Genomic DNA, 26,844 nt, shown 5'->3' on the forward strand with positions numbered 1-26,844 from the left:
ACTGTGATACCACCAATCACCATGTATATTCAGCCAAGCCTCACACCGTGGTTCCACCAATCACCATGTATGTTCAGCCAAGCCTCACACCGTGGTTCCACCAATCACCATGTATGTTCAGCCAAGCCTCACACCGTGGTTCCACCAATCACCATGTATGTTCAGCCAAGCCTCACACCGTGGTTCCACCAATCACCATGTATGTTCAGCCAAGCCACACACTGTGGTACCACCAATCATCATGTATGTTCAGCCAAGCCAAGATACTGCGGTACCACCAATCACCATGTATGTTCAGCCAAACCACACAATGTGGTTCCACCAATCACCATGTATGTTCAGCCAAGCCACACACTGTTGTACCACCAATCACCATGTATGTTCAGCCAAGCCACACACTGTGGTACCACCAATCACCATGTATGTTCAGCCAAGCCTCACACTGTTGTACCACCAATCACCATGTATGTTCAGCCAAGCCACACACTGTGGTACCACCAATCACCATGTATGTTCAGCCAAGCCAATTAGGACCAGCCCAGGATTATGCTAAAACCAAAATGAATATTCCCAGAGGGCCTTTGGCATATTTAAGAGAGATAACCTTTACTATGGCAAGATTCCTTCCTGTGTGCATATGAACACTTTCCTCTTGGGCAGCGGTTCTCAACCTGTGGGTCGGGGCCTCTTTGGGGGTCGAATGACCCTTTCACAGGGGTCGCCTAAGATCATTGGAAAACACATATTTCCGATGGACTTAGGAATAATTTTATGGTTGGGGGTCACCACAACGTGAGCAACTGTATTAAAGGGTTGCGGCATTAGGAAGGTTGAGAACCACTGCTCTAGGGATACACACAATCCACTATTTAGGGATTCGGCTGAACCCGGAACCTTCATGAAAGATGCGGCCAAATACCGAATCCTAATTTGCATATGCAAATAAGGTAGTGGAACGGTTAAAGAGAACCAAGCGCTTCCACTTTTGTGGAAGGGTATGGTTCAGCCAGGAACATTGATTCGGTCGAATTCATACGACAAAGGCTGAATCTGGAACCGAACTCTGGATTTGGTGCCTCCCTACCTCCTTCTCAGCTTGTGGAGTCCAACTCTATATACCTAAGGTAACAAGCACAGCCCTCTCTCTAGATCTTCTCCCTTGCCAACATCTCTCTAAACAAAAAAACAACCTTCCCTACAGTTTATACAAGAACTCCAAATATAAAACATAAAACCACGATCCTCACCAGGTTAAAGAGCTACGTTCTGTCCAGTCTTCTATAGGAGATAAAAGAGGGAAAATTCTAATTCTAGAAGAGATTCCAAATGATTAGTATATTTTGTGGGAGTGTCACCAACAACCTACGCAACTTTAATCCAGCAAACCATCAAAAATGTATCAATATCCTCATCGATGATGTCCACCGTGCAGCCAATAACTGCCCAATATCCGAAGGCCCTAATCTAGGTCCTTACGGTCGATCAACGAAACGGGGGGGGGGGGGGGGGGGGGGGGGGGGTGTATTCCTATGAGTTTGTTTGAAGGGGAAGCAAAAACAAAAATACTAAGTTGGCTGATCTCAGAAATGAAATGACTCCTATACCATCGTATTTACACAAAGGGAGAAGAAAAAACATCAAGTTAGAGTTTGCCCCAAAAAAGTAACACGTTTAAGGAAAAACAAAAAAAAAAAAAGTAAATCAAGCAGCAAGTTTTATATAACATTAATACCCCCAACCAAATGAAAAATAAAAAAATAATAAAGAAATTGTCAGTAGCATCTATTTAGTCACTCACTGCGCCTGAACTGCACACAAACTAGTCCATTAGTACAGCAGCTTGCTAGAAATTGACTTTGGTTCAAGCTTGGTTAACCTTCCTCTGCGCTGGTGGAGGACCAGCATGATGACCGCCCAACTGGTTTTACACCAGCAGCACAGGGGGGGTTCATATATTTATATATATTTATATATATCAAGAAAAAACAAAAAGAAATTTAAAAATGAAACAAAAACAAAACTCCATGTACAAGGTGACCGAGACGGGTTAGTTTTACCGGTTGCAGTTCACTACGATAAGTAGGGTTAGACGACGTCGGAGAGAACGTTGGGTTTAGAAGTCCAGAAACGAGGAGAAGTTTCCGCCATGAGTTTAGGAGAACCCAATTCAGTGCACCGTAATCCTATTGTCCAGCGGGAGTGTCGGAACATCCCCTTCCTTGGATCAACATTCGAGAACAAAGGTCCAAAAAAACAAAGAAAAAAACTCAGCCTCCGTTTAGCCGGCAGAAACGTTCCCCACTGGGAGATGAAGGTGAACTGCATTGCAGTGATCCAGTCTGGGGTTTGCTTTCAACCAATCACTAGGTTATTTTTTGGTTTCGTATAGAAAAGGTGAAGTAGAAGAAATGTTGCAGACCACTTTCAATTCCTTGTACCAGCTCAGAGGGATTTAGCATCCAGACATGGGCCTGGCTCCTCCCGGGTTGCAAACTTATTGCCGTTTCTGCTGACCTATAAAATCATCGTTTTTAATAAATCAGACCGGAAACACAAAACTGTATGATGTGTGCAAAGGAGCTGGTTCGTCCCCATCATGGAGATATAGCAGATGGAGGTTGAAGATCACAAAAACATCACATTTTAGTATAAAGGACTTCCTGGTCAACTACTGAGCCCACTCACTGACCTTGTGATAACACTCAAACTCTACTGATATGAAGTGGTCAATAGGACAATTAGAACACAATCACCTCGACCACTGACCATTAGTTCATCAAGGTGGGCCACCAGCTATCCTAATTTGTGGTTTTGGGTCATTTTGGATTTTAATCCAAGATAAAATCAAAGAAGGGCCAGGCATGGACCAAATGTTGGCTCGTTCATTTCAAAATGAGCCAACTTGGGTGCTTCATGCATGTCCAGGTATTGGAAGTCCCAAAAACTCTTCTGAGACAGAAGAGAATACAGGTAACTTGGGTATGGTGAGCATCTTCCAAACAAATTATTACCCCTTATTACTCAGTGCCAACGTTTATACAGCACTTCATAAAACCCATACATTTTAGTCTACTTGGAGAAGTTAACCCAATGCTTTTTGGAGGATGCTGGGAGATGTAGTTGATATGCAAGCGGTTAAACCTATCAGTGACTCAAGTCCTTGTTTTTCTCTGATGACTTTGCACACATCATTTGCAGCATGGGCCACCCAGTCCAACGACTGCCCACTAACAGTAGAGGTTCCTCTGCTTAACTACAGGTTGGCCAATGCACCAACTGCCCAAGTAGAGACGCCTTTGCCACCTCGTCCTGCCAGTGGGTGTCTGTGCAGTCTCTTGGCTCAACCTTCAGTGTAAGGTGCTAGAAATAATTAAAAAGCTACAAGCAACAACTCCCAGAACCTAAGGAAAAGGCAGAGATCGATGGGGCGGGTTCTCTGGGACAGAAGTCCAGCTCGGCACCATGAAGTCTAAACCTGTGGGAGGGAAACAAATGGGCCCGGGAAGTAGGAAGAGAAAAGAAACCAGTAATAACAGGCCTGCCTTTAGTTGTACCAGTTACCAAGGAACCCCCGACACTTTGATATGACTATAAACACCTTGCAATGACATAAAAAGGTCTGTACAACAGACCCGTACAAAAAACCATAATAATAAAAAAAGGAAAATAAAAAAAGTCGCACAAATCGTATTCCCCTTCTTATGTCTGATTTCCGATAACCAACCTTGCGCGTCCGCGTGACTGCTGGAAATGAGAAGTAGTCCTTTGACTTTTTATTTTTTTTTCCTTTTGTTTTTGTTTTTTTTTTTCCATTTTGATTTTTTTTTTTTACATTTTTGGTTAGAAAGCTCTCCGATCAGTTGTCATCCCGAAAAGAGAAAGTTTATTATAAAATTAGGCAAAGTGTCCGTCCGTTATTTGTTCACGTGTTTACGTTTTCCTTCCCGCCGCCCCAGTTTCGCTTGCAACGCTTCCGAGAGGCGGGCAAATCCGATTGTGTGTTTTTTTTATTATTGTAGTTGATCGCTACCAGTAAGCGACAATGCTACCATGGTCTGGTTTGCATGCCCATGTCCCGCCCCCCCACCAAAACTCATTGTGCCTTGGAGGCTGATGTTGTGGTGGAAGCAGCTCCGCTGGCAGAGGCCACGGTAAATAGTGTGTTCTGGACGGAATCGACCGAAGAGGTGGTGGCATGAAGGCTTGTGATGGGGCCAGTAACCCCAGTGGAGGCTGCAGAGACCAAGCTAACGGGGTTGCTGGTGAGTAGAGAAAGGTTCTGAGGATTGAGGAATAAAGGGGCAGTCACAATGTTAGGGGTCCCTCCAGCGTTGGCAAAGACCAAGTTCCCAGTAGCATCCAGTGATGTTATTGGAAGAGATCCACTAGATGCAAGAGCTAGAGAGAAACAAGCAGAAAACAGGGTCATCCTTTGCAAAACGATGGGGGGGATCAGATAGGATCTGTGCCACTGTGACAGAATGCTCTGTTATACAGATAGCTAGAATCTCAGCCATAAAGCAGGGCAGGACTGCTGCTTACAATGGGGGGGATCAGATAGGATCTGTGCCACTGTGACAGAATGCTCTGTTATACAGATAGCTAGAATCTCAGCCATAAAGCAGGGCAGAACTGCTGCTTACAATGGGGGGATCAGATAGGATCTGTGCCACTGTGACAGAATGCTCTGTTATACAGATAGCTAGAATCTCAGCCATAAAGCAGGGCAGGACTGCTGCTTACAATGGGGGGATCAGATAGGATCTGTGCCACTGTGACAGAATGCTCTGTTATACAGATAGCTAGAATCTCAGCCATAAAGCAGGGCAGGACTGCTGCTTACAATAGGGGGATCAGATAGGATCTGTGCCACTGTGACAGAATGCTCTGTTATACAGATAGCTAGAATCTCAGCCATAAAGCAGGGCAGGACTGCTGCTTACAATGGGGGGGATCAGATAGGATCTGTGCCACTGTGACAGAATGCTCTGTTATACAGATAGCTAGAATCTCAGCCATAAAGCAAACAACTAACATTACACATTCAGACACAGACAGGAGAACTGCACAACCTACCTTGAATTGTTGCCAGTGTACTGTTACTCATGAGAGCAGGGCTAAGGGCACTCCCCAGGGCACCTGGATTGAGGCTAAATAAGGCACCTCTGGGAAATAAAAAGAGAGACCAATAGAGTTAGAATGTTACTGTACACAATACAGCCTATAGCTAGAGATGGAGCAAACTTTATCTTTAGGGGGCCCACTATGCCGCTCTACTTATATTGTTTACACTGTTCCCTTATGGAGGCTGTACTGTGAGATTGCTCCATCTGTAGCTCAGGTATCACCTAAATAGAAAAAGCAACGTTGCCCTAGGCATCATGAGGGCTGTGGTTGCCTTCTGTGGAACACTTACCCAGCGGCAAACTGTGAGGGCGCCATAAGCCCTGGGTTCAGTCCTGCCGCAGCAGCCATGGCAGCAAGACTTGCACTGGTAGGCAACTGTGCTGCGCCCTGTAGTGCTGTAGCCGCCGTGTGGATTCCGGATGCAGTCACCATGACTTGGCCAGTGCTTAATGGAGAGGTCAATGGAGTGGATGTGGTGTGCGTCGTGCTCGTCCCGCTGGCTGTGGACGCTTCCGATGTTGCCGCAGTAGCCGAGGGGGAAGGACTTAGAGATGGAGACGTCAGGACAGAGGATACAGGGGGCGCCGTTGAGATCACAGTTGCTGTGTTGGCCGAGGAAGTTCCTGTTGTGCCTAAATAGATACACAGGGCTTTGATTAAAATGCTCAACCTGTGCTTTATGCTACTCACTCCTACGGTCCCCCCCCCCAGTTACCCATAATGCCAGAACGCTAGGTAACGGTATGAAATGAAATACAGCAATATGTTACTGTACATTGGGATTTGTAAAGGGGTCCCCAACAACCAGATTGTTTGGCTGGGGTGTTTGTTGGCCTTTAGTAAGAACACTTACATACACAACAAGGATACCATGCTGCACTCCATTCCCCAGAGCAGAGTGTTTTTTATTTCAATGAATGAAATAAACATTGAAATTAAAAAAAAAAAGCTTACTGGCTTAAAAGGTAAACTAGGGGCTTTGATTGGCCGCCCCAACTATGCTGCAGCAGTGTGCCGAGTGTGTATGAGGCTGTCTGTAGGGTACAGAGCGGTGCTGGCTGTGCGGGTACGATAGGGAAACAGCTGAGCTAAGGAATACCTGCTCTTTATATGATACACAGCAATCCAGCGGCAGTAAATCCCCCCCGTGCCGCACAGCAAACAACATTCCCTTTGCAGCTGCACAACGTGGGAAAGAAATTGGATGCATTTCAAGTTAAAACCAGGCTTGCCTTGCTATGTGATAAGGATTTCTATAAATTATGGATCAGTGATGAAAAACGCGCACACTATCCCCGCTACGGTGGTCTCTTGGGACAGAGGAGTCTCCAATTACAAACACAATCTACAATACTGATCTATGGGGGGCATTTACACCTCCACTTATTTTATTGTGAATCTAAATTGTCCTTTATTTAGACCATTAGCTCTTTTGCCCAACTAATTATTTTTAGCTGTTTCTGGAATATTAGGAGTTTTAGACTGCTATTATCCTGGCTTCTGCTTTAAACCCAGTGGGTGAGCTGTAGCCTATAGGATAAACCCATGTAAATGGGATTTTTTTTTAAGAGTTTGGAATTCATTCCCAGAATTCCTTTTGTTTGCTTTTGTCTGTATGAGGCAGTCTCCTCAACCTTATTTATTTGTTTGTAGACTGCTAATACCAATCTTTTGGCTCAACACCTATTTCTGAAAGTCAGTAACCATAAGAGACAGCTAGATCTGTGCTAAAACCCTAATGTTAGCAGTTAGTGATGTGCGGGTCGACCATAGCCGCCCCCTCCTAAACCCACGCCCGAACTGGCCTGCAGCTCCCTCTCTATTAATAGGCCTAAGCCAGCCCAGACTATGATGTCACTGAGAGGGCGGGGCCAGGAAGGCAAGTGCCTATAAATAACAGAAGCTGGAAGCAAGGCTCATTTAAGTCCGTGCAGATAGAAGACTTGGTTCTGAAACTCACCTGCACATCACTTTTAGCAGTCTAAAACTGCTAATATCCGCCTATCTGTGCTCCAGTCTTGAGATCTACTAACAAGCCACTGAAGACCTACCTACTGTGCACCTCGGCTCAAAAGGATCTTACCTGGGACAGGAAAGCTGGTTATAGCAGCAGCACTTGTAAGCGGGAGCACTGGGTTTACAGTCAGTGTGGTTGCTGTACTACTGGTCACTAGGCTCGGGGTAGTGGCCACCTTCAAACGAAAGATCAGATGGTCAGCACAAGGGCCAGCAGACACAAAAACATAAATTCAACAAACATACAACACATTGCTGCCCACCTGGTCCATATATGTTGTATTATGGGGGTAATTTATAAACACTGGGCAAATTTGCACCTGGGCAGTTACCCATGGCAATCAAACAGATGTTTGATTTCATAGTTCTACTTGCAGCGGGCTCAAAAAAATCACTGATTGGTTGCTATGGGTTACTGCCCAGGAGCAATTGTGCCCTGTGTTTATAAATAAGCCCCAGTGTACCCAATAAACAACACTGTCCTGAAACTACTTTCCATCTCAAATCATCCATCCATACATACAGTTTGGTTACTTCCCTATGGGACCAAACTGTAAAGGACATCCTTATAAACGGTGCTTAGTGATGTCATCAGTTATAATCGAAGTTTAGTGATGTCATTTCTGTCACATGACTCACTGAAACCTGTATATTATATTTAATAAAGTCCCCTCTGTTGTAAAATATGAGGATATTAGAAGTCACCTCGGACCTGTATATACCCTTTATATGGTCATGGAACTCCTCTGTGTCTTATAATATCCCTATATGTTACAATAGGGGGTACTTTATTCACTATATATTATAAGGAACTCCTCGGGGGCTTATAATATCCCTATATGTTACAATAGGGGCACTTTATTCACTATATATTATAAGGAACTCCTCGGGGGCTTATAATATCCCTATATGTTACAATAGGGGCACTTTATTCACTATATATTATAAGGAACTCCTCGGGGGCTTATAATATCCCTATATGTTACAATAGGGGCACTTTATTCACTATATATTATAAGGAACTCCTCGGGGGCTTATAATATCCCTATATGTTACAATAGGGGGCACTTTATTCACTATATATTATAAGCCCCCGAGGAGTTCCTTATAATATATAGTGAATAAAGTGCCCCCTATTGTAACATATAGGGATATTATAAGCCCCCGAGGAGTTCCTTATAATATATAGTGAATCAAGTGCCCCCTATTGTAACATATAGGGATATTATAAGCCCCCGAGGAGTTCCTTATAATATATAGTGAATAAAGTGCTCCCTATTGTAACATATAGGGATATTATAAGGAACTCCTCAGTGACTTATAATATCCCTATGTTACAATAGGGGGTACTTTATTCCCTATATGAAAAACAGGGAATAACTAGTTCCCAGGGTAATACACTTTGCTGGGTAAATGATCTGGAAAGACAAAATCAGCACCCACCCCACCCACATGTTTCCTTACCAGCGGATTTGCACTGGAGAACAGTGATTTAATGGGAGAACTGCTGGATCCACCGCTGCTCGGGGGGTTTATCCGTTTCTCTTTCAATAGGGGGTACTTTATTCACTATATATTATAAGGAACTCCTCGGGGGCTTATAATATTCCTATATGTTACAATAGGGGGCACTTTATTCACTATATATTATAAGGAACTCCTCGGGGGCTTATAATATCCCTATATGTTACAATAGGGGGTACTTTATTCACTATATATTAAAAGGAACTCCTCGGGGGCTTATAATATCCCTATATGTTACAATAGGGGGCACTTTATTCACTATATATTATAAGGAACTCCTCGGGGGCTTATAATATTCCTATATGTTACAATAGGGGGCACTTTATTCACTATATATTATAAGGAACTCCTCGGGGGCTTATAATATCCCTATATGTTACAATAGGGGGCACTTTATTCACTATATATTATAAGGAACTCCTCGGGGGCTTATAATATTCCTATATGTTACAATAGGGGGCACTTTATTCACTATATATTATAAGGAACTCCTCGGGGGCTTATAATATCCCTATATGTTACAATAGGGGGTACTTTATTCACTATATATTAAAAGGAACTCCTCGGGGGCTTATAATATCCCTATATGTTACAATAGGGGGCACTTTATTCACTATATATTATAAGGAACTCCTCGGGGGCTTATAATATCCCTATATGTTACAATAGGGGGTACTTTATTCACTATATATTAAAAGGAACTCCTCGGGGGCTTATAATATCCCTATATGTTACAATAGGGGGCACTTTATTCACTATATATTATAAGGAACTCCTCGGTGACTTAGAATATCCCTATATGTTACAATAGGGGGCACTTTATTCACTATATATTATAAGGAACTGCTCGGGGGCTTATAATATCCCTATATGTTACAATAGGGGGCACTTTATTCACTATATATTATAAGGAACTCCTCGGGGGCTTATAATATCCCTATATGTTACAATAGGGGGCACTTTATTCCCTATATGAAAAACAGGGAATAACTAGTTCCCAGGGTAATACACTTTGCTGGGTAAATGATCTGGAAAGACAAAACCAGCACCCACCCCACCCACATGTTTCCTTACCAGCGGATTTGCACTGGAGAACAGTGATTTAATGGGAGAACTGCTGGATCCACCGCTGCTCGGGGGGTTTATCCGTTTCTCTTTCTGGCGCCGGTTGCAGAACCAGACACGGATCACTTCTTTCTCCATGTTCAGCTGGTCTGCGATCATGGTGATCTCCTCCGAGGTAGGCTTTTGGTTCTGCCAACAATGGGTCAGTGTGAATATCGCTACTGGTAAGGTCTCCATTACTGCATTTATTATTTTAACAGCTGTAAAAGGATATTATACAGGTATGGGACCCGTTATCCAGAAAGCACTGAATTATGGGAAGGCCATCTCCCATAGATTCCATTTTAATCAAATTCTTTAAAATTTTAAAAATTATTTCCTTTTTCTCTGTAATAATAAAACAGTTGGGATCAAGTACAGGTACTGTTTTATTATTACAGAGAAAAGGGAATCATTTAACCATTAAATAAACCCAATAGGGCTGTTCTGCCCCCAATAAGGGGTAATTATATCTTAGTTGGGATCAAACACAGGTACTAAGATATAATTACCCCTTATTGGGGGCAGAACAGCCCTATTGGGTTTAATGGTTAAATGATTCCCTTTTCTCTGTAATAATAAAACAGTACCTGTACTTGATCCCAACTAAGATATAATTACCCCTTATTGGGGCAGAACAGCCCTATTGGGTTTATTTAATGGTTAAATGATTCCCTTTTCTCTGTAATAATAAAACAGTACCTGTACTTGATCCCAACTAAGATATAATTACCCCTTATTGGGGCAGAACAGCCCTATTGGGTTTATTTAATGGTTAAATGATTCCCTTTTCTCTGTAATAATAAAACAGTACCTGTACTTGATCCCAACTAAGATATAATTACCCCTTATTGGGGCAGAACAGCCCTATTGGGTTTATTTCATGGTTAAATGATTCCCTTTTCTCTGTTATAATAAAACTTTATAACTGGAGGAGGACAATGAATCTAACAGAGAATACTAACAGCAATGTTGACCCACTGTCTTCAAGTTATTTTAGGCAAACTTCCCCTTTAAACACAAAATGGCAGTATTATTAGCGCTGAGCGAGGGCCAGACAATTGGGGAGTCAGTGGCTGCACTAATTTAAGTAAATGAAAGTGAATGGGTTCGGCATTACTTTCATATGGAAATGAGTGACAAATGGATGTTAAACCGGAGACAGATTAATAAGGATTGGATGCGCTCAGCCTGGAACATGGAAAAATAACATTTGCTTTGTGGGAGAGACAGAGGAGAGGAATAATGGAGGGCAGAATTTATAAAATAAATGTATAAAATGAGATATATGAACGGAGTAACACAATAACTGCCCCAGGCTTAATAACCCATAGCAACCAATAAAGTGCTTGCTTTCAAACAGCACAATGGCAAATACCCCATCTGAACAGGGTGAACCCCCATGTGTAGTAAAAAGCACTAAACTTTGCCCGGTAGCAGTAACCCATAGCAACCAATAAGATTTTTTCTTTTAAAAAGGTGACTAGCAAATTCTACCTGCTGATTGGTTGCTATGGGTTATTGCTTTTTATTGCATAACCCCATTTGAGTATGTTACATTTAATCACATTTGGTTGCTGTTGCTAGAAGCTGGTAGTTGGTCCAATTAATGCTGTAATCTTTAGTAGTACTAGCTGCTGTGGCCCTGTTGATGTTCTCATGCTTTGATTGGCTACAGGTTGGTCTAGAACACTGTTCTAATGCACCGATTGGCTACAGCTGAGAACATTCTAGTGATCTGGTTTCAGGCAGCATTCATTGGACAAAATACTTGCTGGGATCTGGGCAATGAAGTGTATTTACTACAGGATTCCCTGCACCAGAAATAATTAAAGAACATTCCCCTCAGCTGTTCAGCCCAGTTACGCCACGGTTGGCAAAAAAAAATGAACAGCTTTACTAGATAGTCTTTATATCACAGATATGTCTAAGCTCTATGTCTTTTTTTTTTTTTATTATATTTTTTTTATTGGTTTGAAAATACAGGTATGAAGCCTGTTATCTACAATGCTCAGGGCCTGGGGATTTCCAGATAAGGGGTCTTTCCGTAATTTGGATCTCCTTACCTTAAGTCAACTGAAAATCATTTAAACGTTAATCAAACCCAATAGGACTGTTTTTACTCCAGTAAGTATAAATTAGATTATTTATAAAAATTAGAATTATTTTGTTATAATGGAATCTATGGGAGATGGCCTTCCCATAATTCCGAACTTTCTGGATAACAGTTTTCCACATAACATGTCCCATACCTGTACAAATCAGTGGTGAAGCAAAACAATGCCATGTCATGCATACAGTCCTGTGTTACAGTATATATAATAATCATAATAAAAATAATAACAGTAATAGTAAAAATGACAATAGCAATACTACTACTAATAATAATAAAAGCAATAAGTATGGGTAATAGCGATAGTAATAGTAAAGGTGGCCATACATGAGCAGATCCGCTCGCTTGGCGATGTCGCCAAGCGAGCGGATCTTCCCCCGATATCCCCACCTACGGGTGGGCGATATCGGGGACCATTTAGGTAAAAAAAATAATAATCCGATCGTTTGGCCCTGGGGCCAGACGATCGGATTATGTGAGCGGCAATGGGGCAGTCGGATCGGGGACCGCATCAACGAGCCGATGCGGTCCCCGATCCGACCAGATTTTCTAACCTGGCCGATCGAGATCTGGCCAATTTCAGGCCAGATATCGGTCGGCCAGGCCGCTCTGCTCTCCCCATACACGGGCCGATTAGCTGCCGAATCGGTCCAAGGGACCGATATCGGCAGCTATAGTCGGCCCGTGTATGGCCACCTTTAGGGTAATAGCGATAGTAATAGTAAGGGTAATAGCGATAGTAAGGATAATAGCAATAGCAATAGGAAGGATAATAGCGATAGCAATAGTAATGGATAATAGTGATAGTAATAGTAAAGGATAATAGCAAGTTACCAGAGTTACCAGAATTCCCAGTGATATAAAAATAAAATGATTATTGCTTAGTGTTGAACCCTTTCCTTCTGTGTTCCTGTTGCACTAAAGTGTAGCTATTATGAGAGCAACCCCTAACAAAGCATTTAGTAACTCAGTGGTTATGGGGAGGGAATCACACAATGCCGGGCTGAATGGAGGATGAAGGGCTAGGAGCACTGACCTCCAGGAAACTCTTCTCTAAGGCCACTCGTATGTTGGTCTCTATGCTGGTGCGTTTCTTCCTCCTGCGATTCAGCCCTTCCATCCCATGTCCTGGCGAGTTCAGAACACTTTGGTTGCTCAGGGAAGAGTCAGACGTTATGTTTTCTAAAACTCACAAAGGAAAAAAAGAAAGGCCAGAGTGTGATCAGGCAGTACATGGTTTAAAGGGGAAGTACAACTGTTAAACTATGGAGCAGATTGTCTTGATTCAGAACCAACTCCATACAGGGGGGGCCCGCACTCCATACGGGGGGGGGGGGGGGGCCTCGCACTCCAGTAGAGGTGCACAAACATGGTCGCACTGGGGGGCAAATTATATAGTTTCTCTGCCATTGTCTGGTTGGGAGATGTGCATTTCCTAGCAACACATACCTAGAAAATGTATCTTGTATGGGGTTTAGTTTTTGGGGTTTGTGCATCCCTGCAGTTTGTAGTTTAAATGGTCATCTGGTTGTTAGGTTCCCTCCTACCCTAGCAACCAGACAGGTCGGAGCATGTGTAACCCTCGGAATTTACACTCACCGGCGTCATTGAGCCACTTTTCCAGAAGAGGCTTTAACTTGCACATATTTTTAAAGCTAAGGTTCAAGGCTTCGAAGCGGGAGATAGTAGTTTGGCTGAAGTCATTGCCATAGAGTTTGCCCATAGCAAGCCCCACATCACCCTAGGGAGAGAAAGAGAGGTAAGTTACACAAAGGTGTATCGAGAATCTTAACACAAACAGATAAACATTGGGGAACAAAGCTCCCTCACATCTAGAGCCTGCCAGTGCTATGATGGCTGTAACATAACAGGAGGGGGCTATGGAACATAAGCCAGACAATGGCAGCTTGGACAAGGCTGAATCTGCAACTGATCCAATAAAAACCTCATAAAAGCATAAAAAGTATCTATTCACATTAGACAAATGGGGAAAAAAGGATAGGGATCCTTTAAACTCATGTATAAATCAAAATGAAATTGGACGCAAACTACAAAAGGCAAATGCATTATAATCGGATTATTATTTCAGCCATAATTAAACATTTTCTGTACCCCGGCAGATGTATGACTATGCAGATCCACACAGGGACATTTGCACGGATGCTTCGTATGTAAAGCAGTTTTACCACTTGGTGGTGCTGAGTTAACGAGGAAAGCGGCCGTTTCCAGCCCCGGCATTAAACCCTTTCCAGGCTGCGAGCGGACGAGACATTTATCTTGAATTCGCACCACTTCCAATCACTGAAATTGCGTAATTAGGACTGGAAAGGTTACATACTGCAGAGCGCCTTTTAAGTGTATTAACCTTTACACCTACAGTGCTGCATCTGGGGGCAGAGAACGCGCTTGGCGCGCTGGTAAGAGCAAAGCCCCTGCTGAGAAAAATACAGAGGCTGTTAAAGTGGGGGGCGCCATATATGCGCCTGAGTTACCCTATGACATTCTGCCAGACGGGGGGGGGGGGGGGGGGGGGTTTGTTCAGCCGGGGGCATTTTCCCCACCGTTGTCCCATTTCGTCAGTCACCTGAGTGAATCCGAGTTTGATGCGTCTTTGTTTAAACGTCTTGGCAAACTGCTCAAGCTCCTCAAGGTCGCTGGGCTCCTCCAGGCTTGGGGTGTCGATTCGCTTTGGTGTTGTCTGGCTCTGTGGAAGTTGCTGTACAGGGGTCGCAGCTATTGTGCGCGTGGGGGTTGCTGGCTGTGAGGGCGAAAATAGTGTATGAGCGATGAGCAGGCAAAAACAGTTCTGATTGCCATGATTATTGACCCTAGCAACCAGGAAGCAGAAGTAAATTGAATACACAAGGTCAGTTTGGCTCAACAGAGGTAATGGTTCTGTCAGCTGTGGGGGGGTATCACAGAAACCTCATACAGGTATAGGACCCGTTATCCAGAATGCTCGTGACCAAGGGTATTCCGGATTTGGGGTCTTTCCGTAATTTGGATCTACTACCCTAAGTCTACTAAAAAAATTTATAAAACATTAATTAAACCTAATAGGATTATTTTGCATCCAGTAATGATTATTTATATCTTAGTTGGGATCAATTACAGGTACTGTTTTATTATTACAGAGAAAAGGGAATCATTTAACCATTAAATAAACCCAATAGGGCTGTTCTGCCCCAATAAGGGGTAATTATATCTTAGTTGGGATCAAGTACAGGTACTGTTTTATTATTACAGAGAAAAGGGAATCATTTAACCATGAAATAAACCCAATAGGGCTGTTCTGCCCCAATAAGGGGTAATTATATATTAGTTGGGATCAAGTACAGGCTTTCTGTAATTCTGAGCTTTCTGGATATCCGGTTTCTGGATAACGAATCCCATACCTGTACATAACAGCTTTTTGTTCAGCAGCTCTCCAGTTTGGTATCTCAGCAACTATATGGTTGCTAGGGCCTTATTTTCCCTAGCAATCAGGCAGTGGTTTCAATAAGAGACTGAGATAAGTGTTGTAGAAAGACTGAATAGGTAGATAAGTAATTAAAAAAAAAAAAAAAACTATAACAATAAAACTGTAGCCTCACAGAGCAATCGTTTTTTTTCTGGCCGGGGTCAGTGACCCCTATTTGAAAGCTGGAAAGTGGCAGAAGAGGAACGCAAATAATTTAAAAACTATAAAGAATAAATAATGAAGACCAACTGCAAAATTGATAGGAATTGGCCATTCTATAACATACTAAAAGTTATAAACACGTAGCCTAGCAACTGATGGTGCATGTGTATACCTAGGGCACACTATTTCTCATAAGAGTCCAGAGACTAATGACCAATAAGCACCGTTCCCTTAGGGGCAGGTCTAATGTGTCTCCTCCATGAAATCAGCATTGTTTGTATTTAGCTTTATATAATAAAGTCAGCTCTGTGGGTTACCGACACGCCACTTATGCCAAGCAACAAATAGGTTTATAGGAGTTAGCCTGCTATAAGCATTCTAAATACAATTAATTTCTATTAATAAGCTTCTCAGGATGTGACTCTCCCCTAAAACCAATATGTAGCCAAGATGGCAGCAGAGACTGAAACTCCGAACTGGAACAGGGGTCATTAAGAAATTCCGCTAGAGGTGGAACCGGCAGGAGGCACTTTCAGTTGGTTACATTAATTGGTAAGATGTTCCATTCTATCATAGCGAGCTGAAGATGCCTTAATGAGCCCTGCACAGCATTCTGGGCCTCCGTCAAACAGAACATCCGCTATGGAGACATAGCACATTACTTCCGATGGAAAGATGAAGGGGCATGGTGAGGGGAGCTGACCTGTGAGGTGAGGGTGATGCTTGGCTGAGACTGCAGGAGGTTGGCTTGGCTTTGCTGAGGTAGTTGAGTTAAGAGATTCTGCGCCTGCAGGAGGCCTAGGAGGGAAAGAGAAACAAAGTGAAAGCCAATTTCTACAACCGATCAGCCCCTCCATTCTGTCTGCACAGCGAAGCTCCGTGGGAAATCCAACTTGCCTTCAGGCACACAAATCATTTGAGAAAGGAGATAACCAAATGGAAACCCAAATACAACTGGTTTGGGTCTGTTTTGTACCAAATGGAAGCCAGTCTAGCTATAGAACTTAAAAAGCAATGACACATACAACTGGTTTGGGTCCGTTTTGTACCATTAATCAGCAGGTTCCTGTTGGTTGGGAAGCAACCAACCAGTCAGTAGTTGGCTTCTTCTGCTCCAGTACAGTTAAAAAAAGTTGTTTCCTGTGGGTTTCAAAACCAACAGAAAGCAAACAACTTTGTTATTCTAACTGTATTGGACCAGAAGAAGCCAACTACTGACTGGTTTGTTGCTTCCCAATCAACAGAAACCAGTGGATTAATGGTACAAAACGGACCCAACGCAGTTGTATTTGGGTCATTGCTTTTGAAGTTTTATAGCTAGACAGGCTTCCATTTGGTTCTCTCCTTTCTCAAATGATTTGTGTGCCTGAAGGCAAGTTGGATTTCCCATGGAGCTTCCTGGTTTCTCTGGGTTCCCAGCCTACAGACAACCGAACACACCAAACAACTTTATCATTCTAACTGTATTGGACCAGAAGATAGCAACCAGTCAGCTTTTGCTGGTCCAGTAGAGTCAGCAACATATTAACCAAACCGCTTTCACTTGTTCTTTATGGTTGTTTATGTCAATACAAGACAAGAAGGTTGCCCATATCTAGTACTGGTACAATGCCCAAAGAGATAGCTCTAGCTCCTCTGGCTCTAGTCCACCACATTTAAAAATAAGAATGTAGTAGTTCTCCTTAGGAAGGTTCCAGGGCTTCCACTTACCTTGCTGCCCCTGCGGCGTCTGTGAGATGATGAATTGCGCTGGCGGCAGGTTGGTGGTTGGATGCACCAACACAAATTGCTGCAAGTTAAGATTTTGTTGCTGAAGCTGCTGCAGCTGCTGTAGATCCTGTGAATACAAAAACAGCCATACATTGACTCAAAGGTGAATTTGGCATGGAAATAAAGGGCAACTGCTGCTGAGCAACTTATACAAACTGTTCAGAAGTTATACTGCCAGGCTCACCAACAGCCTACCAGGAAGCACAAGAATGAAATGTAATATTAAAATGTTAGTTTTAGAAAACTGGAAAGAAAATAAGACAATTTAGACCAAAGGTCCCCAACCTTTTATACCTGTGAGCAACATCCAAAAGAAAAAAGTGTTGGGGAGCAACACAAGCATGAAAAAAAGCTCCAGAGGTGCCAAAATAAGAGCTATGATTGGCCACTTGGTAGGACTGGCAACCTACATGAGGCTCTGTTTGTCAGTACACCTGGTTTTTATGCAACCAAAACTTGTCCAAAATCCACAAATTCAAAAATAAGCACCTGGTTTGAGGCCTCTGGGAGCAACATCCAAGGGGTTGGTCAGCAACCTGTTGTCCCCGAGCCACTGGTTGGGGATCACTGATTTAGACCAATAAAGATTGTGGGGAAGTGCATCATACAAACAAAGGATCCCCACACTTCTCTGGTTCCATACCTGTGCAATCTGTATTGGTTGAGACAGGGGAATCTGTGTCATTGGAGTGGCGGCAGAGGCGGAGATGGTGGCACCGGCGGCGCTGTGTTGCTGGCTGGCAGAATGCTGCACCGCGGCTGCGAGTAGTTGGGCCTGGGCCTGCTGTAGTAGCAGCTGCTGTTGGGCCGGCGTCAGTGTGAGCTGCAATACACAAAGAGCATAAGGATGAGAGGCCGGCGGCCCATGGGGGGTATGAGAGGCAAAGGTTATGTATATAATCAGATTTTATGCACAGCAGGTGTAGGGATAACATTGAGCCAAGTGCTGCATCTGGCACACAACTTTTATTTCTTCATTTAATAAAAGCACCACCAAGAGGTAGCTGTGGCATATCCCAACATGAACAAGTGTCTCACAATGTACAGAACTCACCACACTTATATATTTATTGCAGAAAAGGAAGCTACTCCCGGCTACGTATTGCAAGGCTACTGTGCAGTCCATACAGACCTAGACATTGGCATTCTGAGGCACCTTGCAATTGGTTTTCATTTTTTGAGTATTCATCATTTAGCTTTTTGTTCAGGAACTCTCCAGTTTGGAATTTCAGTAGCTTTCTGGTTGCTAGGGTCCTGTTTACCTTGGCAACAAAGCAGTGCTTTGAATGAGAGACTGGAATATGAATAATAGAGGGACTGAATAAAAAGATGGAGAATAAAATGTAGTTCACACACCAATAGCTTTTCGGCTGCCGGGGTCAATGACCCCCACTTAAAAGCTGCAAAGATGTAGAAGATGAAGGCAAATAATGCAAAAACGAAAACAGTGAAGACCAACTGTAAAGTTGCAAGGAATAGGACATTCTATAACATACTGAAGGTGAACCACCCCTTTAAATCTGCTTGTTTTGCAACCAGTAGGCCTTTAGTCAATCTGACTATCCACATGGGGGCCATATCTGGCTGATGATATTATTATTGTTTGACTCTTTGGCCACATTGGGGGACTCTATTGGATCACATTGGGGAATGGGCATGCAGGGGACATCCAGGGGCCTCATGAAGTCCTAATCCAACAGGATTTGAAATCCAGTCCAGTCACAACTAGATAAGAAGTCGGCCATTGTTTTGGCATCAGTTTGGTCAGCTGGCCCAGATATCAGCCAGTGAACATTCAGCTCAGTACCTAATTTACATTATTGCATAACAAGGGGTAAAAGCACTCCTGGTTTTGCAGAACTACAACTCCCAGCAACCTACTCCTGCACAAGGGGGGGAAGCTGTGCTGCTGTCCATTTCCAGCATACAGAGTCCATTGCATTTCCTTCCGGCTTTCGAGAACGCAGGCGGCTATTAGATACAGAGTCTGCCGTGCAGGAATCTCGCAGCAAGGAAAAGTATATGGATAAATGCAAAGGCGCTCCCAACCCAGTCATTATTCTGAATAAGAAATAGGAACACGCGATGGCGCGACTCACCGGGCTATTCAAGCTCCTTCCTCTGTACGGTCTAAAGAGACAAGTGTGCTGCTCAAGTGCATGGAAAATATGTATAATTCTACATTACTCATAAAAGTCAAAATAGAGAAAATAGCATGGTTGGGCGCTCAGGTTGTTAGCCTCTTGCTGGCGTGCGTGGGGAAGGAAATTCATGGGAGTAGATTATAGGGAATGCCGGCTGTGCCAGTTTCAGAGAATATTAAAAGCGGTGGCCGCCGCCAGGCAGGGAGCACTAACCAATTGGGACATAAAGTACTACCAGTCCTACTAATAAAGCTCTCATTAACTGCTGGTTCTGGACTGACAGATCTGCCATTAGACAGAGAAGCATCGTTCCCAAGGAGTCCTGCAGTGGGTCAGGTACCTGAGGGCTGCGGGTAGGATTTTCAGTATAGATGGGGGTCGGCAGGTCATAGCCGGGTTGTGGGTTTTATCCATATATTTCTTACCCTACGTTATCTATATTAAACTTTTTTGAAACATTTTTTTCTACCCCTGCCCACTTCTGATGTCCTTGCTTCTGGTTAAACGTTGTTCAGCGGGTCACAAGTTGGGTTGCGGATAAGGCAGTTGTGGGTCGGGTCAGGTAGCAGGTCAAAGATGTGGGTTGCAGGCCTGGGTCTCAAAAATTGCTTCCACACAGGACTCTATACAAGGTATTGCAGCAGCAGTATTAATAGCTTTGTCATTTGCAGTACCCATTCTGACCTGTTGTGGGTAGGACAATGTTTTCCATAGACTACAGCAGAACAGTGTCCCAAACTGCATTTTCAGCAGCTCATAGTTTAAAGGAGAAGGAAAGTCATCTTCCAATTGATTCGCCACATTAGTGCCACCTAGAACACTATATTTATTCAGCAGCATACTATATCAGAGTAAAGAGCCCTAAAAACTCCCTCCGTTTGTTTTAAATAGCAGCTGCCATTTTAGCTTGGTCTTGGTTAGAAGCTCAAATCACACATTCCTAAGGGAGGGGGGAGTGAGTTCTTATGCGTTCTTATTGGAGGTGAGAGCAGGAGAAGGGAGAGGGAGAGAACTGAGCAGACTCAAGCCCCAAACCTGAATGAGCCCTAAAAGAGAGTAAATCGGACGTTCACAAAAAAAAAAGGAGACTAGAAATCCTGTGTTTCTTCTGATAGAGGACTCTTATGCTTATGGCTGTATTTACACAGACCTTTCTGATAAAGCTTACTTAGTTTTTACCTTTCCTTCTCCTTTAATGTACCAAGAATCCACTGCCCAAGAGTAGAAATGTTTGACCAGGGCCAACATTTGGAATATAATAGAGGAGAGGAACACATCGACGCTTAACTGTAGTCCTTATGCAACAGAATTTTCTAACCTGCCCAATAGATATCCCTCTAATTTCCAGACAGATAGTGAGTTGGCTGCTGGCGGGGCCCTTTATATGGACCAATAAGCACCTAACTTGGTATGGTTGAGCAAAGTTGGCAGCTTTTATTAACCAATGCGAGGCCGAGCTTTAGATTTGGGGCAAAAAGACCCCAACCCTGAGCCAATAACCATGCCCAGCCTTACAATGGTTAAGCAGCAGCAGCAGCAGAGCTTTCAAATGCCATTTAAAATTTCCCAGCGCCAGATTGGGACCTGGCACATTTCACATATTTGGCACGTTCTCTCCTGAACAGATGAGTTAAAAATCTGGCGGAGTAATGAAGAGACGGCACCCAGAGAATATGTACATTAATATTCCACTTATTCACGGGAAACGCAGCAAAATGCTCCAGTGAGTAGCAGGGGCCCTACTACGCGGGCAACGCGGGACTCTTACCCCAGTGATTGGTCCGCCAGCTACCATGAGCTGAGTCTGGGGGATGGCTGCCTGCAGTGAGGGCTGCTGGGAAGGCTGCACCGCTTGCGTCGGCTCCCCAGGCTCTTCTTTAAATTTAGTCTACAAACAAATACATAGATGTTTTAGTACTGAGGGAAAATGAAAATGGCAACTCAAATATGAAATTGGAAAAAAAAAAAAAAAAAGTCCATACTGCAGTGTCTGAAAAAATAAAATATGGCAGCTCCTACCCATAATGATACAGAGAGGGAACACAATACGCTGTACCATCATACTGTACTGTCTATGGGAAGTGAAATAGCTCTTCCAACGCACAGATATATCCGAGATATATAATAAATGAAAGAATTTTACATTAAATTATCTTTAAAAACTTTTTTCAAAGGCCTATTTTAAATATGGTCAAAAGGATATGTATAGAAACAATGGTGAAAAGGATATAGGACACCCCAAATCTCCCCCTAACTGGCCTTCAGGCTGGGCCCCCTTAGCCCATAACAAGGTTACAGATATATAGAAACATTGGGGTAACAGTCACCCCGCTATAGTTCCAGGGGTACCCAGGGCACAAATAAGCACTCACCCCAAATCCCCCCCTAACTGGCCTTCAGGCTGGGCCCCCTTAGCCCATAACAAGGTTACAGATATATAGAAACATTGGGGTAACAGTCACCCTGCTATAGTTCCAGGGGTACCCAGGGCACAAATAACCACTCACCCCAAATCCCCCCCTAACTGGCCTTCAGGCTGGGCCCCCTTAGCCCATAACAAGGTTACAGATATATAGAAACATTGGGCTAACAGTCACCCCGCTATAGTTCCAGGGGTACCCAGGGCACAAATAAGCACCCACCCCAAATCCCCCCCTAACTGGCCTTCAGGCTGGGCCCCCTTAGCCCATAACAAGGTTACAGATATATAGAAACATTGGGGTAACAGTCACCCCGCTATAGTTCCAGGGGTGCCCAGGGCACAAATAAGCACTCACCCCAAATCCCCCCCTAACTGGCCTTCAGGCTGGGCCCCCTTAGCCCATAACAAGGTTACAGATATATAGAAACATTGGGGTAACAGTCACCCTGCTATAGTTCCAGGGGTACCCAGGGCACAAATAAGCACTCACCCCAAATCCCCCCTAACTGGCCTTCAGGCTGGGCCCCCTTAGCCCATAACAAGGCTACAGATATATAGAAACATTGGGGTAACAGTCACCCCGCTATAGTTCCAGGGGTACCCAGGGCACAAATAAGCACTCACCCCAAATCCCCCCCTAACTGGCCTTCAGGCTGGGCCCCCTTAGCCCATAACAAGGTTACAGATATATAGAAACATTGGGGTAACAGTCACCCCGCTATAGTTCCAGGGGTACCCAGGGCACAAATAAGCACTCACCCCAAATCCCCCCCTAACTGGCCTTCAGGCTGGGCCCCCTTAGCCCATAACAAGGTTACAGATATATAGAAACATTGGGGTAACAGTCACCCTGCTATAGTTCCAGGGGTACCCAGGGCACAAATAAGCACCCACCCCAAATCCCCCCCTAACTGGCCTTCAGGCTGGGCCCCCTTAGCCCATAACAAGGTTACAGATATATAGAAACACTGGGGTAACAGTCACCCCGCTATAGTTCCAGGGGTACCCAGGGCACAAATAAGCACTCACCCCAAATCCCCCCCTAACTGGCCTTCAGGCTGGGCCCCCTTAGCCCATAACAAGGTTACAGATATATAGAAACATTGGGGTAACAGTCACCCCGCTATAGTTCCAGGGGTACCCAGGGCACAAATAAGCACTCACCCCAAATCTCCCCCTAACTGGCCTTCAGGCTGGGCCCCCTTAGCCCATAACAAGGTTACAGATATATAGAAACATTGGGGTAACAGTCACCCTGCTATAGTTCCAGGGGTACCCAGGGCACAAATAAGCATTCACCCCAAATCCCCCCTAACTGGCCTTCAGGCTGGGCCCCCTTAGCCCATAACAAGGCTACAGATATATAGAAACATTGGGGTAACAGTCACCCCGCTATAGTTCTAGGGGTACCCAGGGCACAAATAAGCACTCACGCCAAATCCCCCCCTAACTGGCCTTCAGGCTGGGCCCCCTTAGCCCATAACAAGGTTACAGATATATAGAAACATTGGGGTAACAGTCACCCTGCTATAGTTCCAGGGGTACCCAGGGCACAAATAAGCATTCACCCCAAATCCCCCCTAACTGGCCTTCAGGCTGGGCCCCCTTAGCCCATAACAAGGCTACAGATATATAGAAACATTGGGGTAACAGTCACCCCGCTATAGTTCTAGGGGTACCCAGGGCACAAATAAGCACTCACCCCAAATCCCCCCTAACTGGCCTTCAGGCTGGGCCCCCTTAGCTTGAGGCCAATGTTATTAATAAGGAAAAAAGCAAAAATATAGGAAGGTCACTTTTTCCCCCAGAAACTTCCAACCCTAATTTGGTTCCCATATTGTACTTGGAGCAGTGGCAGCGATCGCCAAACTCACAGGCAGATAGACACACCTCAGTGTAATTATATCTATATATCTATATATAACACCCAAATGGAATTTAGGAATGTTTTTTTGATTGCTGCCTGATTAACCCTGCGATAGCCAAAGCTGGGCATGTGGAATTGCAGAGCCTATAGACCAAGTGAGGGGAGAAAAAATAAATAAATAAAAGGCAAAACCTGCAGTCATTTGGGTAGAGGAGAGAGAGGAGAGAGGAGAGAGAGGAGAGAGGAGAGAGCTAGCTCTTTATGGTAATTAAACCGGTTCGGCAGAGCATTTGAATTCTGCATTAATTTGCATATTTTCCCACCACCTGTTTCAGGGACTGCGGGCTAATTAACATAAAGCGCTGATTAATTCTGCCAGTCACTCGGAGATAATTACAGTGCAGGACTGTAAACACTCGGCTCCGGAGATACAGCCTGTTTGCCAACATCTCTCTTGGGGAGAGGAAAGTTTTGCCATGGCAACGAAAGGCAATTTTCTGGCTTTTCTTAGTCCAAACAGAAGGTCGCTATAGCTGCACAATAACTATTCTGACCCCTTCTAAGCTTTGTACCTATCAGCGGTGATGGCGGAGACGGGGGGGACCCAAGACCCACTGCCGTTTGTGAAAGGCTCCGCTTAAGGTCCGTCAGAAAGTTCCCCTCCACCAATCAAAAGCTTCATCAAGGCATTAAAATGAAGTAACGTGCTTTAAAGGGCAAATAAACCTTTGTCGGCGGATGAAAATATTATAAGGCAAGTGCCTGCTATAACTTTCAGCATAGCCGCAGAAGGCACAATGCCCTCAGTTTGCCATAGGCTGTACCAAGGTACCATGAAACCATGTCGGCCATTTCCTTCTGCCCAGGGGACCGTGTTATTGTCTTGGTCCCTACAGCGAAACAGAGTTTTAGTCAAATAGCAGGGACGATAGATCCTGGAAAAGATTGGGGCAATGAACTATAAAAGTCTGCCAACCAGGAAAAGCAAAACAAGAATTACAGGATTGCCGTGTAAATCTTACAGAACCCTGGAAAGGCTTGGTGACGAAGAGGCAGGTCCAACATATGTAGCCTTTATACCATAGGTAAATATAGCAGAAACCTGCTGATGCTCAAAACAAAGGGGTGAATGAATTTGCCATTGAAATAAGCACGTAGGAGGGGCCCAAATACCCCAAGAAGAGCAAGATGGAGTAGTAAAGATACTGGGTACCCAACCCCTTTTTACCCATGGACCACATTCAAGCTGGGGAGCAACACAAGCATAAAAATTATACCTGGGGGCACAAAATAAGGGCTGTGATTGGTTATGTGGTAGCCCCTTATTGCCTCCAAGCCTTCTCTGAAGCCACTGGGAGCAACATCCAAGGGGTTGGTAAGAAACATGTTGCTCCCGAGCCACTGCTTGGGGATCACTGATCTAAAGCTCGATAAGAAGGCATCTCAATGAGGTACAAAATGGCTGTGATAGTATCACTGAAGAGTATTGTAATGGCAGGCCAAGCCCCATTGGCTGATCCCAAGACCACTTCTTGTGAGAGGTTTATAAAAAAGAATTTTGTTGCCTAATTTGATGGCCGTAAAGTAAAAAGGTGTTTTTATAGAGGTCAAAGACCAGGCAATGTTTCCAGCCTTCTCTTGCCCTTTGTCAAGCCTTGAGAAGGGGCAAGAGAAGGCCCAAAACATTGCCTGGTCTTTGAACACAAAAACTTTTCACTTGGAGAAAACAACAATATGCTGCAGCACTTCCTTTTGCAGAGCCTTTGAGCCGCTTGATCACCCATCCAAAAAGGATATTAAATGGGGGTTGCTGCACTCTTGAAAATTAAAAATATGAGTTAACTGAAAGACTTAGACGAGTCATGTATTCTGACTAGTCTACACTTGACCAGGGGCTACTTAACAAGTCCAATTGTAAAAGAAACAACGTCCATTGCTATTTGAGATGGTATTTTCCAGTACAACAGGTTGCCTTTTGGGCTACATGGGGCCCCAGCTACTTTCCAGCAGATAATAGGCTGATGGATCAGCTGGTATTAGATTTCATTTGTGAGGACTGATTGCTAACCCAAAGAAGTGCTCAGTGGTTTACAAAGAAGTAAATCGGGGTAAAATACTGGAAAACTGTTGATAAAATCCCAAATTACTCAACCATAGTGACCTCATCAATGGTAAACTGTCCATTATGGATAAGTGGAATCCAGTCTCTGTTTCTAAAACCTGACCTATCAACGAAGACTTCAAAAGCTGTAGAATAAAAGCCCTTTTCAAAGTAAACACGCAACCCAAATTCTATTTTTAATTAAAAGATCCATCCATGTAAAAAAGGTGTCCCAAAAATCTGAGCTGTTAATTACATATTGCCTGCCCTGCCCCTGGGCCTCGGGCATAGAAGTAGGGCAGTTACTTTCACTTTCCATTTAGCACTTCCCAAATGCCACTGCCCTCCTTGCCGTCTATAATTGAGTAGCCTGTGCATTTCATCACGTTCCCCATTCGATGATGCCCTGACTTGCATGAACTGCCAAGCGGCTATAAGTGTTAAGGTGGCCATACACGGGCTGATTCTAGCTGCCAATACAGCAGCTTATCTGCCCGTGTATGGGCACCACTGACAGGCCTCCCCCAACTGACATCTGGCCAGAATTTTGGCAGATCTTGATCAGGCAGGTTTGATTTTTCAATTGGGTTGGGGAAAACATCAGCTCATTGATGTGGCCCCTGATCCAATGGCGCTTATGCCTGCCATTTTAATGCGATCGTTTGGCCCTTGAGTAGGTGGGCATATCGGGAGAAGATCCGCTCGCCAAAGGAGTGGATTTTACAGTGTATGGCCACCTTTAAGGTCCCCATACACGGGCCGATAGTAGCTGCCGATATGGGTCCCTTAGACCGTTTCGGCAGCTAATCGGCCCGTGTATGGGCACTTCCGACGGGCCTGCCCGACCAATATCTGGCCTGAAATCGCCCAGATCTCAAACGGCAGGTTAGAAAATCTAGTCGGATCGGGGACCACATCGGATCGTTGATGCGGTCCTCGGATCAACTTTGCCTATGCCCTGGGGCCAAACGATCGAATTACCCTGGATTCTCCCGATATCCCCCACCTACGGGTGGGCGATATCGGGAGAAGAT

The 26,844-nt window shown here is 44.2% G+C and overlaps 1 protein-coding gene across 8 annotated transcripts in view; it reads right to left on the reverse strand.

The window, feature by feature from the left end:
* Positions 1 to 1,697: 1,697 nt before the first annotated feature.
* Positions 1,698 to 26,844, reverse strand: part of pou2f1 (POU class 2 homeobox 1) — an 85,521-nt gene continuing 60,374 nt past the window's right edge. For 2 of the 8 annotated variants that reach the window (XM_012956953.3, XM_012956955.3), the window contains 12 exons: positions 21,189 to 21,308; positions 17,920 to 18,099; positions 17,217 to 17,343; positions 16,210 to 16,304; positions 14,469 to 14,642; positions 13,484 to 13,625; positions 12,921 to 13,066; positions 9,742 to 9,921; positions 7,211 to 7,319; positions 5,417 to 5,759; positions 5,077 to 5,165; positions 1,698 to 4,398 (listed from right to left, as the gene is read on the reverse strand). In XM_012956953.3, the coding sequence (XP_012812407.1) occupies positions 4,094 to 4,398; positions 5,077 to 5,165; positions 5,417 to 5,759; positions 7,211 to 7,319; positions 9,742 to 9,921; positions 12,921 to 13,066; positions 13,484 to 13,625; positions 14,469 to 14,642; positions 16,210 to 16,304; positions 17,217 to 17,343; positions 17,920 to 18,099; positions 21,189 to 21,308 (2,010 nt within the window). In that variant the 3' untranslated portion in view covers positions 1,698 to 4,093. 8 annotated transcript variants of the gene reach the window in all.

The sequence above is a fragment of the Xenopus tropicalis genome, chromosome 2 (assembly GCF_000004195.4).
Source record: "Xenopus tropicalis strain Nigerian chromosome 2, UCB_Xtro_10.0, whole genome shotgun sequence".
Lineage (NCBI taxonomy): Eukaryota > Metazoa > Chordata > Amphibia > Anura > Pipidae > Xenopus > Xenopus tropicalis.